This window comes from Ursus americanus, chromosome 26, assembly GCF_024610735.1.
Source record: "Ursus americanus isolate L20-20 chromosome 26, mUrsAme1.1.p, whole genome shotgun sequence".
Lineage (NCBI taxonomy): Eukaryota > Metazoa > Chordata > Mammalia > Carnivora > Ursidae > Ursus > Ursus americanus.
The window spans coordinates 13,801,859-13,816,634 of record NC_142152.1 but is presented as its reverse complement, the minus strand read 5'-3'; the positions used below and the strand labels follow the sequence as shown (position 1 = coordinate 13,816,634).

The 14,776-nt window shown below is 43.0% G+C and overlaps 1 protein-coding gene across 1 annotated transcript in view; it reads right to left on the bottom strand.

Annotated features, from left to right (window-relative positions):
* ARG2 (arginase 2) overlaps positions 1–14,776 on the bottom strand; it is a 29,879-nt gene that overhangs the window by 520 nt on the left and 14,583 nt on the right. The window contains exons 3-7 of the mRNA XM_045810343.2: positions 7,078–7,255; positions 4,534–4,693; positions 3,488–3,582; positions 3,204–3,308; positions 2,077–2,213 (exon numbers count right to left, since the gene is read on the bottom strand). Coding sequence (XP_045666299.2) covers positions 2,077–2,213; positions 3,204–3,308; positions 3,488–3,582; positions 4,534–4,693; positions 7,078–7,255 — 675 coding nt within the window. The remainder of the gene's footprint in view (positions 1–2,076; positions 2,214–3,203; positions 3,309–3,487; positions 3,583–4,533; positions 4,694–7,077; positions 7,256–14,776) is intronic.

The window sequence follows — 14,776 nt, the reverse complement described above, 5'->3', positions numbered from 1 at the left end:
CCCACTGTCAGGAAGCCCCTTATACCTACCTCATCTTCTTGGGCATGAATTTAAGTTCAAACACTGTATTCTAGAGTAGGATTAAAATTTATCATCCCTGTTCAACTAACTTAATAGGCATAGCTGTCAGGCTTTCTGGATAAGGAAAGAGCTTGTGGGGAAGAGGTAGACAAGGATTTTCCAACTTACTGGGAAAATGTGTGCCATGTCCAGGAACCTTCCAGATGTCTATGTAGTTGTGTGAAGAGATCATCTCTTTTGAGCGGTTCCCATTTTTAAATTCTGATTCTCTCAAGGCACCACATGCCCTAAGTATAGTTATTAGTGCATTTCTTAGTCTTATCCTTGCAGGTCTGAGCTGAGGGCAGGTACCATGACAATGTGATTTTTAGGTGTCCCATCATAGTGACCTAGTATCTTGCACTTAGTCAAGGGAAGACTTAGCCATACTTTAATTTGGACTTGTTATCTTCTGTGAGGGTTTAAGTACTTATACTAAAGGGTTTGAGAAGGGAAGATTAGACCAGAAGAACCTATCCAGACCTGCCTTCTACTCCCCACACAAGCCCACTTCTCTGAGGTATTTAACTTTTTAGTTGGTTATTCTGGGTGAAGTTAATCTACCTCTTCAAGTCATCTGAACAAACTGGTACTGGAGAATACAAATATCAGAACACTTAGGGTAGCCATAAAGCCTAGAAACATGGGGATATATACCTACTGGTTTATTGATATTGATATTACATTGTAATACATGGTATGCTCAGTGCCACTGTATCTGTTGAGTGTGCAGTCCCTTATTAGCAGTGCATAGTCCAAGCATGTTACTGCAGCATTTCCATTGTGCTAGCATCTCGGTGTCTTATGATCTGTGTGTGATTTCCACTAACTACACCGGAGTTCTTGGTATAGCCCAGAAGTAATCAAGAGTGTTTGAGCTATTAAAAAAATGTGTTATCCATGTTTTCCAGACTATTGCCACCTTCTAATTTAAGCAAAGTGCTTTATGTAGCTAGTTAACTGTCATGATAGTCTTTTGGAATAGAATAATGTAGCAGGGGAGGGAGAGATAAGGTGTGACCACTACCCCATCTAACTACTAGAGGTTACTAACCTCTGCTCTAAGTAGGGTCATTGGAAACCAAAATGGAGAATTGAACACCCAGGTTCACTGACCACTAACCAAAGGACAACTGTTAGTCTCGTTCTCAGACCCACAATCTTAGATATTGTCTTACTACTGTCAGACCAGATAAATGTAAGCATTCTTTTCCTTCCTTTAGTGCCTAAAGTTCCAGTAGGCTCTAGAGAGACCATTTCCTTATCTATCCCAACCACTCAAGGCTTTCCCCGTAGCTCTAGACCTTTCATTGTGGGTTCTCTCTGCTGTTTAGACCCCAGTTTCATGAAATGGTATTGAAGTATCATGTAGTAGTTGTTTAAATGACCTTTCCTTGCAAATTTAAAGTAACCTTCAGGAACTAGCTTTCTGACAGAAATGGAAACTGCAAACAAATATGAGTGTGGGGACAGTAACCTGTGCAGTCACTCTTAATCTAGCATTCATTTTACTAATCTTTTGTCAATGATTCGTCTTTAGTATCCCTATATTAAAACTCCTATCAAACAAGCTCTAGTAGAAGGTTTATCCTAATATGAAAGGACCCAAGATACTGTCCAGCTTTGAAATATCTTTAAGACAAGGTTTAACTCCACATTCTCAACCCCAGGTGAACTAACTCATAATATGTCAGGGTAAAAATTACAGCTATTTGGCCTTGCCTTTTCATCTGAGTCTGCCTTTAGACAATTCAGATGCAAAAAAACTATTGGTTCAGCAGGTTATTCTTGTATTTAATAAGTATTTAAGCAATTTTTATTCAATACTACCTTATCATGTTTGATATGAGCCAGCTCCAAACATGCCTCTAAGTGTCTGTCCTTTATTAACCTGACCATGTGGTTTTTAAATAAAAACAGTATCTGTAATAACGTGGAATAGTAGAAAAAACTCTCCGGCATACAAGAGGCATCAGCATATTTACTTACAAAGTGAACAGGTTGATCCCTTCTTACCTGTGTTGTGTATTTCCTCAGTAATATACATGCCTTCTCGATAGGTCAGTCCCCCTACAACAGGGGTTCCTGTGGCTGGAGCCAGGGTAGGGTCGAATGCATCAATATCAAAACTCAGATGGATTGGCCTTTGTCTTCTTGAGGGGAAGATGATAAGAATAGTCATTTGGCTGTGCTTGGACATTGATCCTGCCTACAGTTACAACTCCTCGATTTTGTTGCTGTTAGTCCTGGTACTTTGTTAATACAGATTCCCAGGTTTCCTATGCTGGAAGTTACTATGTATTAACCATATCAGCTTCCTACCCACCACTTCATAGTTTTGCCATTTCTTCTTTGTGCCTCAGACTAACTCCAGTTCATATTTCTGACTTAACCTAGGCATTAGACCCTTTTGCATTAAAAATTCTTCACTTCCCTATGAGACTGGGCTCTGACAAAGTCTAACTTAACTTAGAGTGACCTAGGTTACAGTTGCTCTTACTCTCTCCATGTAACAGCAGCTGAACTTAATTGATTTGGTGTCTGCAATCTTAACTCCCAGTTCTAACTTCAGTTTAGCCCAGGTGTCCAAAAGTGGAAACTAGCATACAACACGTATATACTAGATAACTAAAATTTCTTACAGCTTAAGAAATGTAATTGCTACCTGACAGTATGCCATTAATCACTTGGAAATTAAGACTCAGCTCTGAGAACATGCTCTCAAAACTAGCCTTTGGCATTTATCTGCCACCTTTCTATATTAACAAGGTTTGCTCAATGTAAAACTTTCAGATGAAGCAACAGTGAGCTTAGAAAGAAGGGGACAGTTGAATGCATGCTTCCCATCTCAAAAGATAAGCATTAAAAATGGAACTAAGGAGAAATTCATGAGACACAGAGGAGCCAGGCAATGACTTCAAGGAAACCCCCTCCCAACCCCAGAGGAAGAATAGGACCTAGGTTTCATATTCTCCCTTTCCAGATTATTGGAGTTTTTTGTATGTGTACATATTTTGCTTTTATTTTAAAAGAAAAGCTGCTGTCCTCAAGAGATAGGCTAAAGTGTGCTGCTCACTGGGAGTCTGCCCTATTTCCTTTGGGACTTTCCCTTTGGAAGTAGACATCCATTATAAGTTACTTACTTGCCAATTAGCAGATCAAATGTCTGTTCCATGACCTTCTGAATACCAAGTCGATCTATGTCTCTCATGGAGAAATACTGGATATCATAATTCTTTAAAATAAAACTGTATGAGATACAAAGGAAGGAGTCCTTAGTTTAAAGAACATTTTAAATGAAATATGTGTTGGGCTGGGGGTTTGTCCTGTTGATGACCTACAGGATATTAAGGCAAGGAACAACCTATCCAAAGGAACCTAAATGGCTGGGAGAGACCCAAAGCTTAACCTCAATGTATCAACTTACTGTTCAGGAGGGTCCACATCTCTTAGACCAATATACACAATACTTGGGGAGGAGATACAAGGTTTGATCCAGGAAAATCCTGGGAGTTGTGGTACCTGTCAAAAGAGGAATGGACTGGACTCATCAAGGATTCTTGGTCTCACCAACATAATCACCATGTGCTTCCCCATGTGTGCAGTCTGCTTTCTCCTACCTCCAGGATATGCTTAAAGCAACCCAAGACCCACTTGATCTGGGAAAGAGAACTTATACAAGTGGAAATGATTCAGAAGGCAGCTGAAGAACGCAGATTTCTCAGAATAAAAAAAAAAAGTTTCTCCTAAGGTGGCCAGTTTCTCATTAACTTACCTAAATAGCAGGAATACTGCTGATGAGCCCATTTCCACCCCTTTGTACATTACTGAATTGTTTACAGATTGGTTCTTGAAACACAACCTGGTTGCCATCTTAAATTGTCTACAGCCAAAACACAAATTCTACCTAATGAATAACTTGTACTATCCTGATTTAACTTGGTCCCTCACTGAGGGGAAGGACATACAGATTCTAGTCTATGCCTAACATGGATTCCTATATCTTCTGACCAGCCTAGGAAAGTATTACCTAGAGATGATCATGGTTTTGCTTTCCTCTAGACGATGGGTCTGAGAGTGAGGCAGGCCTGGGAGCCTCTAACCAAGAAGTCCTGCTGTGGGTGTATCAGTCACTAGAGTTACTACCCACTGCCACTTTCCTTTCTTGCAAATATTTCTCTCTCTCTCTCTCTCTCTCTCTCTCTCTCTCTCTCTCTCTCTCACACACACACACACACACACACACACACACACCCACCCTCTTTCCCAAGAGCAGGGACCATGTCCTAGTCCTCCTTATATCCCTATCATCTAGTAGACTCGCCCATAATGTTTGATGAACAAATGAAGAAATACTAAACATTTCTACCACGACCATCAGCCCATCCTTCATAAAAACCTTACTGAACTAGTTCCTCAAAGCCCCAGCGTAACCCCTGCAAGCAAGCCACTTAACCTTTTCAGCCCACTGACCTTGTCCTGTAGTTCTCTGAGGAGAAATGAAACTGGCTGTCCATGGAGATTTCCAGATGAAGTGGTGAGGGGTGTATTGATGTCAGCATGGGCATCAACCCAGATCACACAAAGGTCTGGGCAGTGCCGGGCGTGGCCACTAATGGTACCGATTGCCAGGCTACAAGGAACAAACACAATAATTGAGGCCCTGTGCTTGGCAAACATCACCAATAACAAATATCCTCAGTGCTGCTCACACTTTGTCCTCAGGGCAAAGTCAGGGCCTCAGAGTAAGGCTGGATTTGGATGACCAAAAGTCCCAGGGCCTGTAGTTCCCAGAGATTAACCTTGAGTGAGTTAGGGAGAAATGGAAGGTTCCAAAGATTCAAAGCTTGTTGACTGGTTACCCTTCTAGTTTGACAGATGTCATTGCTGCCCCCAAATCCCTAAAATTAGATCCATTAGCCCTGGGCCAGAAAAGGACCTCAAGTATTTGTTCAATGAATGAAATCCAGTTAAATGATATGTTCTATATATAACAACTCACAAATATTTAATACTTAAGGGAGATCTAATTATTTTCAAAAAATCAGTCATATTTACTTTCTAAGGATAAAAATTAGCATTATAGCTTTTTAGAAAGTTAACAATTTTGACATTTCCTTTAGGAAGTATCACATAAAGACATTAACGGGAACCCAATTAAAGACCTCATTTAGATAACTGAGTAAACATTTATTTGCATGGCTTATTAGCATGGCATTCAAATACCAGTGTTTATTTTATTGCCTCTCCCTGTCCTTGGACTCTGTGTACATTGGCCAACTGTCCTCAGTTGTAGGAATATAGCTGATGAAATCGTGGTTGGAAAGCTGCCCAGCTTCCTAGTAACTGAAGAATTTGACATAGATGGGAAATGCAACTTAAGCACTTAAGGAACTAACTACAGCTATCCTTCTCAGTATGGCACGAGACAGCATTTTAAGCTCCATGCTCCACATAGGGCCTTTTTGAAGGATAGCACAGTCTAGTGTGAAAAGCAGTGGATTAAGTCAGACAACTGGGGTTTTTCCCAGAAAGCCAGGTGATTTAGGACAAGTCATCTAGTTTTGCTAGACAGCTTCCTTTTTCTAGAAGAATGGGATAATAATATTGTCTTGTTTAAGTCAGAGTTAGTCTGACATCTAAGGGAATAATTTATACTGTGTAAAAGGAGCAGAGTGACCTAAAGATACCTCCTTTCTTCAAAATGTCCAATATCTGTTCAGTTCATATACTCATCCCTTCCTTTCTAGAATCTTCAGGTAGCCTAGTTTTAGCACAGAATAGGGAATAGTGACAGGGCTGCAGTCGATAGCTGTAGACAAAAGAAAAGCCAAAGACCATGACAGTCACATTGATAAGCAGTCCCCAAATAGACGATCAGAAGAAAGTCAATACAAATGAGAGAGCGCTGAGCTAAGAGGAAGACCCACCCTCTGGTTGATTTAATTCGATAGCTACGGAGAACCGGGACTGCTCTCTTATTATACCTAAAATTACACTCCTAGTGAGGAAATCTACCTGCACTTAGAATGGTCACAAAGACTCGGCTTCTGTTAAGGGACCAGAAAAGCTCTCTGCGCCACAGGAGTAGTTACTAGATTGGCTCTCAGAAGAAAAGGTAATTGCCTTCAGAGGTCACACTGAATTTAAATCCCACCCTGCTACTTCCTGGTTCTAGAAGTTGGGTAAGTTATCTGACCTCTGTCCCTCAGTGTTCTGGCAGTTAAGTTAGGTAAAACTGTATCTGCCTCATGGTGTTATGAGGGGTAAATGAGAATATATAGGAAGTGCCCAGTACTCCTAGTATTTTAATGCTGTTTTTCTCTCTACCAAAAACCTTTATTAGCTCAAATAGGACTCCTCTGGCCCAGAATGATCTCTTCCTTCTCTGAAATTCTATAGAATTCAATATGTTTTTTCATTCCGTGTGTGTGTATTTCATCTAGTCCTAATAGATCACAATTTCCACAATCCCTAGCATTGTTTGAGAACACGCCAAGCAGTGTTCAATAAAGTACACACTCACTCGCTCAGAGAAGGGCTCTGTCAGTCACCTAGGGGTGCATGCTGTGAAGGTGGAGAACACAGTCACACGGCTAGTGGGAAATCTATAACACGTTAGCAGAAATGCGTTAACAACAACAACCACCACCACCAAATTCAGACTACTGATGGATCCTTCTAATTCTCCCAAATAGCCAAGTGAAAGTCATAAGACAGTTCTTCCTCAAGAAGACTTTATAAGAGATAACTGGCACATAATGAAACAGGAACACACTGTGTCTAAAGACTGCTTAGTCTACCTCTGAACTTGACCTCAGGCTATACAATGTGTCATACAATGAAAACCGCAGGTGCCTCCAGCAGCCCAGGATCCTAGGTATTAAAATGCTATTAAGCACATCATACCACAAGAATTCTGAAGGGTATTGTCCTCTTAAGTGGGGAGACAAGCTAGCTGATTAGCCCAAAGCACCATACAATCCAGGTCCCCACCACCCCTGCACCCCAGCTTACCTGTGGTCTCCTCCCACTGTGACACAGCTGTAGCCACTTGACACGGCTCTACTAACCACCTCAGCTAGTTCCTGGTTGGCAAGGCCCACTGAGCGAGGATTCACGATCAGGTTCTTGTAGAGATCATCTTTAGGGACCGGAGTAAAACTCAAATCTCCAAAATCCTTTAGGCGACAGCCTACAAACAAAAGGGGGATGACAAGATTACTTGCATATGTTATTCCAACTCTTACTGGCCTGGGCCACAAGTCAGAACTTGTGACAAAGTGCATGTCATAGTCATTTTGCCACAGTAAAATTCAAAATGTCACGTGACTGTGGCAGGAGGGTCCCAGTCCTCCCAGCAGTCCTGGGGGGGGGGGGTAGATCCCATTAGGAACACCATTTTGCAGACAAAGAAGCTGGCATTTGGAAAGTGAAGCCCAGAAACAACTACTGATTTAACCTAACAGTCACAAAATTGGTGGCAATTAGACCTCAGATATCCCAGAGTTATAGAGTATAAGTAAAATACCAAGAGGAACCAACAGGATTTACAGAAAATTAAGTACTGTTAATTTAGAGCAAAAATACATACAAATTTTCATGTTATAAACTTTTTTTTTTTAAATAAAAGACCAATCTGAGGATCTCAAGCATCCTAAAGGAGAAATGTCAAACGTCTGTTACTTACAAAGGTCCCAGGCAGTGTTCTAATTGCTTGATGTAAATTTTAACAATTTATTTGTTAGAACAGGGGGCGGGGGTATAGGAGAGGGAGAGAATCTCAAACAGACTCCACAGTGAACACAGAGCCCAACATGGGGCCTGATCTCACAACACTGAGATCATGACCCCATTGGAAACCAAGAGTTGGATGCCCAACTGAGCCACCGAGTTGACCCACTTGACATAAATTCTTAAACTCACAAAAATCCTATTAGGCAACTAAAACATGCCATTTTATCTCCAAATCACATAACTGCTAAGTGGCAGAAGCAGGACCCAAATTCAGGTCATCTTCCCCCAAAACATACATTGACTACAGTTTCCCAGAGAAGCCCTCTTGATTCCTCCCTGTTAAGAAAAAGTGAGAACTTTTCCAAAAAACCAACAAGATGGCAGAAAAGTAGTGGCAGCAGCAAATGTCCTACAGGTTCACCTACTGCAACACACACCTAGACCAGCTGCTGGCCACATCCCCCGAGGAGCTGACGCAGCAGCTGTGGCAGTGTCAGCTGCACTTGCCCTGCAGCGCCTGTGCAGAGCCAACCAGGAGGTACCGCCCACAGAGAAGCCAGAGATGGCCAATACACGTGTGTGGGACAGCAATGTCCAGCCCAAGATGGTGGGCGGCACGGTGGGCCTCTACAACAGCAAGACCTTCACCCACGTGGATATCAAGCCCAAGGTGATCAGCTGCTACCTGGGTGAGTCCTCCTCCAAGTACAATTGTGTCCATGAACGTGGCTGGCCCACCATCTGGGCCACCCACTCCTCCAGCTTAACCCCCATCAAGTAGCCTGTTTGGTCAATAAAAGCATAGACTTCTCTTTAAAAAAATTGTTTTGAAATAACTAGTGATACATTCTGACAATATGCTATAATATTTTCACTCTTAGATTTCACGTATTCCGAAGAACTGTGCCACCAGTCACTGTACATTTTTTACCTAAGTACCATTCTTGCCATGTAGCCACATATCAATAAATTGGTTGGTGCCAATTTTAGGGTTAGGCCTAAGTAATCCAATTCTCTCATGAGCAGATCTGAACTATCAGAGAACAATGTTACCATAGCTGTATCCTTAAGGCCCTGCTTCTGAAACTAGAGTCCAGGTATGTTGTGGGGGTGGAGGAGAAGTGGACACAGGATAGTAATACTGGCAGAGATTTGTGTTAAAGATCTGGGATTAAGATCAAGGGCGCCCGGGTGGCTCAGCTGGTTAAGCGTCTGCCTTCTGCTCAGGTCATGATCACAGGGTCCTGGGATCGAGCCCTGCATCTGGCTCCCTGTTCAGAGGGGAGTCTGCTTCTCCCTTCCCTTCTACCCCTCCCCCCACTCATGCTCGCACATGTTCTCCCTCTCAGAAATAAAATCTTAAAAAAAAAAAAAAAGATTTAGATTAAGATCAGCATGGACCCATCTTGAATTTAAACTGTAGTTTTGAGCTTTACCCCCCCTTGTTTTGTTTTGTTTTTTTAAGATTTTAAATTTGAGAGCGAGAACACGCGCATAGGGTGGGAGGAGAGGCAGAGAGTCCCAAGCACACTCTGCACTGGGCGTGAAGCTGGACACAGGGCACGACCCCACAACAGAGATCCTGACCCGAGCTGAAACCATGAGTCATTAACCAGCTGCACCACCCAGGTGCCCGTTGAGCTTTACCTCTTGAACCCATTCTCAATTCAAAGCTAAACAACTAAGAGAATGTAAAAGTTTGAGAAATGATTTGTAACATAAGGCCAACCAAAGGATCACCACTAAAAGGGATACCAGAAGCAAAACAGAAAACCTTATTCTATTTCCAAAATTAAGAGGCAGCCACAGCTGCAGAACTCTATCTTTTGGACATTGCATTCTATTTTATTTTATTTATTTGTCAGAGCACACAAGCAGGGGCAACGTCAGGCAGAGGGAGAAGCAGACTCCCCATTGAGCAAGGAGCCCGATGCAGAACTCGATCCCAGAACCCTGGGATCATGACCTGAGCCGAAGGCAGCTGCCTAATTGACTGAGCCACCCAGACGTCCCAGTCGTTGCATTTTAAAATATCCTCAAAATGCCCAGAGATCTGGAAAACTGAAAGAGAAAAGACTGATGGTAGGAGAAGAATAGGATAACAGGCCAAAGCCATCAGGATCCAAGAGAAAAAAAGGACCAAATAAAACATCTATTATATCCTTTAAATACATAAAAAGCCATAAGGGATATGCACTTTACAAGATCTCAGTACAGGGGCACCTGGGTGGTTCAGTCAGTTAAGTGTTGCCTTCAGCTCAGGTCATGATGCCAGGGTCCTGGGATCGAGGCTGCACATCCAGCTTCCTGCTCATTGGAAAGCCTACTCTCCCTCTCCTGCTCCTGATGCTTGTGCTCTCTGTCAAATAAAGAATCTTTTTTTTTAAGATTTTTATTTATTGGGGCGCCTGGGTAGCGCAGTCGTTAAAGTGTCTGCCTTCGGCTCAGGGCGTGATCCCGGCGTTATGGGATCGAGTCCCACATCGGGCTCCTCCGCTATGAGCCTGCTTCTTCCTCTCCCACTCCCCCTGCTTGTGTTCCCTCTCTCGCTGGCTGTCTCTGTCACATAAATAAATAAAATCTTTAAAAAAAAAAAAGATTTTTATTTATTTATTTGACAGCGAGGCAGCAAGAGAGGGAACACAAGCAGGGGGAGTGCGAGAGGGAGAAGCAGGCTTCCCACTGAGTAGAGAGCCCGATGTGGGGCTTGATCCCAGAACGCTGGGATCATGACCTGAGCCGGAGGCAGATGCTTAACAACTGAGCTACCTAGGCGCCCCTCAAATAAATAATCTTAAAAAAAAAATCTCAATACAGGAGAGCGGTTTAGATTTAAGAGAAATGAAGCTTTAACTTTTAAGTCAATATTGGGTCTTGCAATTGGCAACAGTCTTAGGCTGGACAGATTCTGAATGTCAGTTTCTACTTCCCCACCCGTGTTTATCTCTGTACCCCCTGAAGCCACATCAGGCATTTAGGTTCTTACTAGGTGTAAGACATCAGGGCATGCCTGGTGTTTTATAATATTAGGTGTATAAATAGAGAAGGTTTATTATCTAATTAATGTTAATATTAACTAATTGCTGAAGACTCCTTTAACTCATTTAATCTTCACATGACCAATAAGAAATACATAGGAATCAACCCAGTGGATAAGTGACAGAACTTGGGGAACATGCAAGTCCAATCATGGAATCTAGGATGTAGATTCTGATACGGTAAGTGTGACAGAATACTGTACTCAGCTCACTATTATTTACTTACCAGAAGAAAGCTGCAGAAAGCCTGTAAAACAACCTAAAGAGAATTTGGCAGTCTTAGATAACTCTCTCCAAGGAAGAGAGACTAAATTTCATAAAAGGATTTTGGTCATTAAACGTGTAGCTCTGTGAAGTGGATCACCAGATTAATTCACAACCTAGACAGTGGGTTCTTCTAATATTATCCAACTCCATTTGCTCTCATTCCTTACTCACCAAACAGCCTCCCTCTGTTTATTCACTTAGTCTCCCTGTTACCCTCCTACCAGCAAGAGGGCCTCCTAGCAGTGGAGGAAGTGGACAAATGTCGGAAAGACTGTTGTTCACCATAATTATGGATAGGCATTTTGGTACAGACATCACAGTTAGCATGAGTCTCTGGGTTGGAAAGCCTGACAAGCTCTGCACATAAAGATTGCCTAACTAACTCAATTCATGCACTCCTATGTTCATTGCAGCATTTTTAAATTTTTACAATTACCAAGCTAGGGAAGCAACCTATAACACACACACACACACACACACACACACACACACACACACACATACACACACATCTATAAAATAGCCATAAAAAGAATGAAATCTTGCCATTTGCAACAACATGGATGACCTAAAGGGCATTATGCTAAATGAAATAAGACGGATACCATACGATTTCACTTATATGTGGGATCTAAAAAACAGAAACAGACTCAAATACTGTTGCCAGAGGGAGGGGGGTAGAGGGATGGGCAAAGTAGGTGAAGGGGCTTAAGAGGTACAAACTTCCAGTTATAAAATAAGTACTGTGTAGTCAGTGATATTGTATAAGGTGGTTTGGTGACAGGTGGTGACCACGTACCATGGTGAGCACTGTGGATCTGGGGACTTGTCGAATTACTGTGTCGTGTACTTGAAATTACTACCGTATGTCAACTATACTTCAATAATAAAATTTAAACAAAACAAACCCTTCTGTCCTGGGTCTACAAAGCTGAGGACCAGACCCCCTGAAGGGATTAATATCTTGAGACTCTGCCTGAGTTGTCCACCAGGACTCCCAATTCTGCTCTTTATTTTCTCAAAAAATAGTGCCAGGTAAAGACTAAGGACAATGAGTGTTAAAGGACTGAAAGGGGGGGGGCACCTGGGTGGCTCAGCCATTAAGCGTCTGCCTTCGGCTCAGCTCGGGTCATGATCCCAGGGTCCTGGGATTGAGCCCTGCATCGGGCTCCGTGCTTGACGGGAAGCCTGCTTCCCCCTCTCACACCCCCCCTGCTTGTGTTCCCTCTCTTGCTGCCTCTGTCAAATAAATAAATAAAATCTTTACAAAATAAAAAAACTAAAGGACTGAAAGGAAATTCAGAGGACTGGGGGGTGGGGGAGGGGGTCAAGGAATGACTCCTCCATCAAGTAAAGTTTGTACCAGCATTGTTTTGCTATTTTTGTTGTTCTCTTTTCCTTACTGGTAGAAAATTTTTGTAAAATTGGTAAGTATCTGATGGTGGAAGTCCCTACCCCACTTCCCAGGCTTTACTACTCTAGCTTTGCAGACCTTTGTGCATAAACACAATTCGTACTGTTCTTTTAAATAAGGTTGTTGGAGTAGGCTTAACTGCCGTAACTAACCTTCCCCCAAACAAAGGCTCAAACCCAGTAAATTGGTTTCTTGTTCATTTAACATCTGGGGTGGCTGTTCTAGGTCAGCAGGAGGCGCTCCTCCACACAGTGATTCAGAGACCAAGCTCCTTCTGGCTTGTGGCTCTGCCATCACTAGGGCTTTGCCATCTGTGGGGCTAAGGTTAGGTCTCCCCAGGTCAAGGCAGCAGGAGAGGAAGCAAGCCCTGAGAGGTCACATCTAATTTTAAAGGCCCTGGCCTAGAAGTGGCACATCACACCTGCTCACATGGCACTGGTCAACAAATGCAGGTCTAACTTCTGTCCAGAAGAGAATGGATTTTGGCAGCCAGCTGGCCATCTCTGCCACAGTCTCTACTTTCAGTTTCTACTGCCATGACCCCTAGGTGATTAAGAACTCACGATAGTAAAGTCTAGGTTGCTGATTCTAACTATCGGCAATCCTAACTATTCTAGTTCATTCAGAGCTGAATCAGTGAATATACTAGAATATACATCCTGATACAGCCTCTTAGGGCTTTTCACCTCTAATGCCTGCTGTACCGATAGCATCGTAGCATCAAAGGACCAGTGGAGAAGAGCCCAGGATTGGTTTCTAAAGAGTGAACGAGGTTCTGAAAGAAGAAATGTACCAGCCACGTTTGGAAACAGTCGAACAATTTAATAGAAATGAGAAGTTTGCATATTGGAGTAATGCAAATGAGGCTAAAGAGAACAGGAATTGTAACCTTACAATTTTAAATGCTGCATTTTTGAGGAGTGAGGAGGCTGATGGAAGGTTAATTTTTCATAAGAACAGGATGAACAGTAATAATGAAGCTACTACTTTATCAGAGTGCTGTGGTGAATTCTTCCAGTTCAGAAAGCCCAAGAAATGGTCTCACTGATTTTTAAAGAATCTCAGCGTCCTAATGAAAAGAGCAAATATAATATGGGAAGAGTATCTGCCTGTCATGCTTGAGAGAGCGGTCCCCTTGCCGAACTTTGTGTACTTCAGGTCAGTTCATCGGCAAGTCTAGATCAGAGGAGACGAGGTTTCATTGCCACTTTCTTCTAAGAAGGCATTGTAGGACAAAACAAACCTAAGACTTCAAAGCAGCTCTTGCGACAAACAGATTTGGGACCAACCTGAAAGGGCTCTCGTTTATTTGCAGTGGAGGAAAAAGTAGAGCTCTCTAGATACTGGCACAGGCTCATTGCTGCTCTCTGCAGTGCGGGTAATAAAAATCCACGGAATACTCCCGGTCTTTTAAGCCCAAATGTTACTTTTGGCTTGATTAAACCTCTCCAGGGTCCATCAGAGTGGAACGAGCACACAAGGACATCAACAGAATGACGCAACCAGCTGGTGGGGAAGAAGTCTAAACAGCCCTCCCTGACCTTAGCAGTATCTGGGGACGGCATTCTATTTCAGGGCCCCGATCACTAGGGAGTCCCTGAAGGAAGCCAGTGGCAGGGAAAGGAACAAAATTGTCTCCACCACCACACCGTTCTAGATGCCTTGGAGAACAGCTAATCCTCACCTCCTCGGCTACTATCACCATCCACACGGTGGAGAGGAAGAAACCCAGCAAAGTGAAGAGCTCCAACTGTGTGGGGCAAGCCTGAGTCACCCTCTCGCTAGAGACTCCCGGGAAACAGGGCTCTGAGTCAGCAGACGCTTTTCGACAGACAGCCGAAGGGGGCCCCAATCTGCCTCCTGCTCTGACTTCAGGGAGCCCTGCTGCCAAGGCTCCCAGCAAGGCAAGAGAAATGCCACACGGGAGAGTCTACCACACCACAGGGAACCCGCAGAATAACAGATTTCGAGAGAAGCTAGGAACCGAGTAGTACGCAGTTTTTTCAAACTGTCCCTGACGACGATGGCATGTTTATTATGACTTGTCAAGAACAACAAGTCAGTAAAACTTGGAGAAAAACAAAGACTCAGATGTCACTTGCTGCTAGGAGGATCCAAATACTAATGGCTTCTAACAGTTACAGACTCAAATATTGTACGTGACAGATGCAGCCCCAAAAGGAGTTCCTGGAATTACAAGGGGATGTGACTGCTCATCCTTAGAACCTCAGAAGTGTACCCAGAAAACCAGCTCATTGAA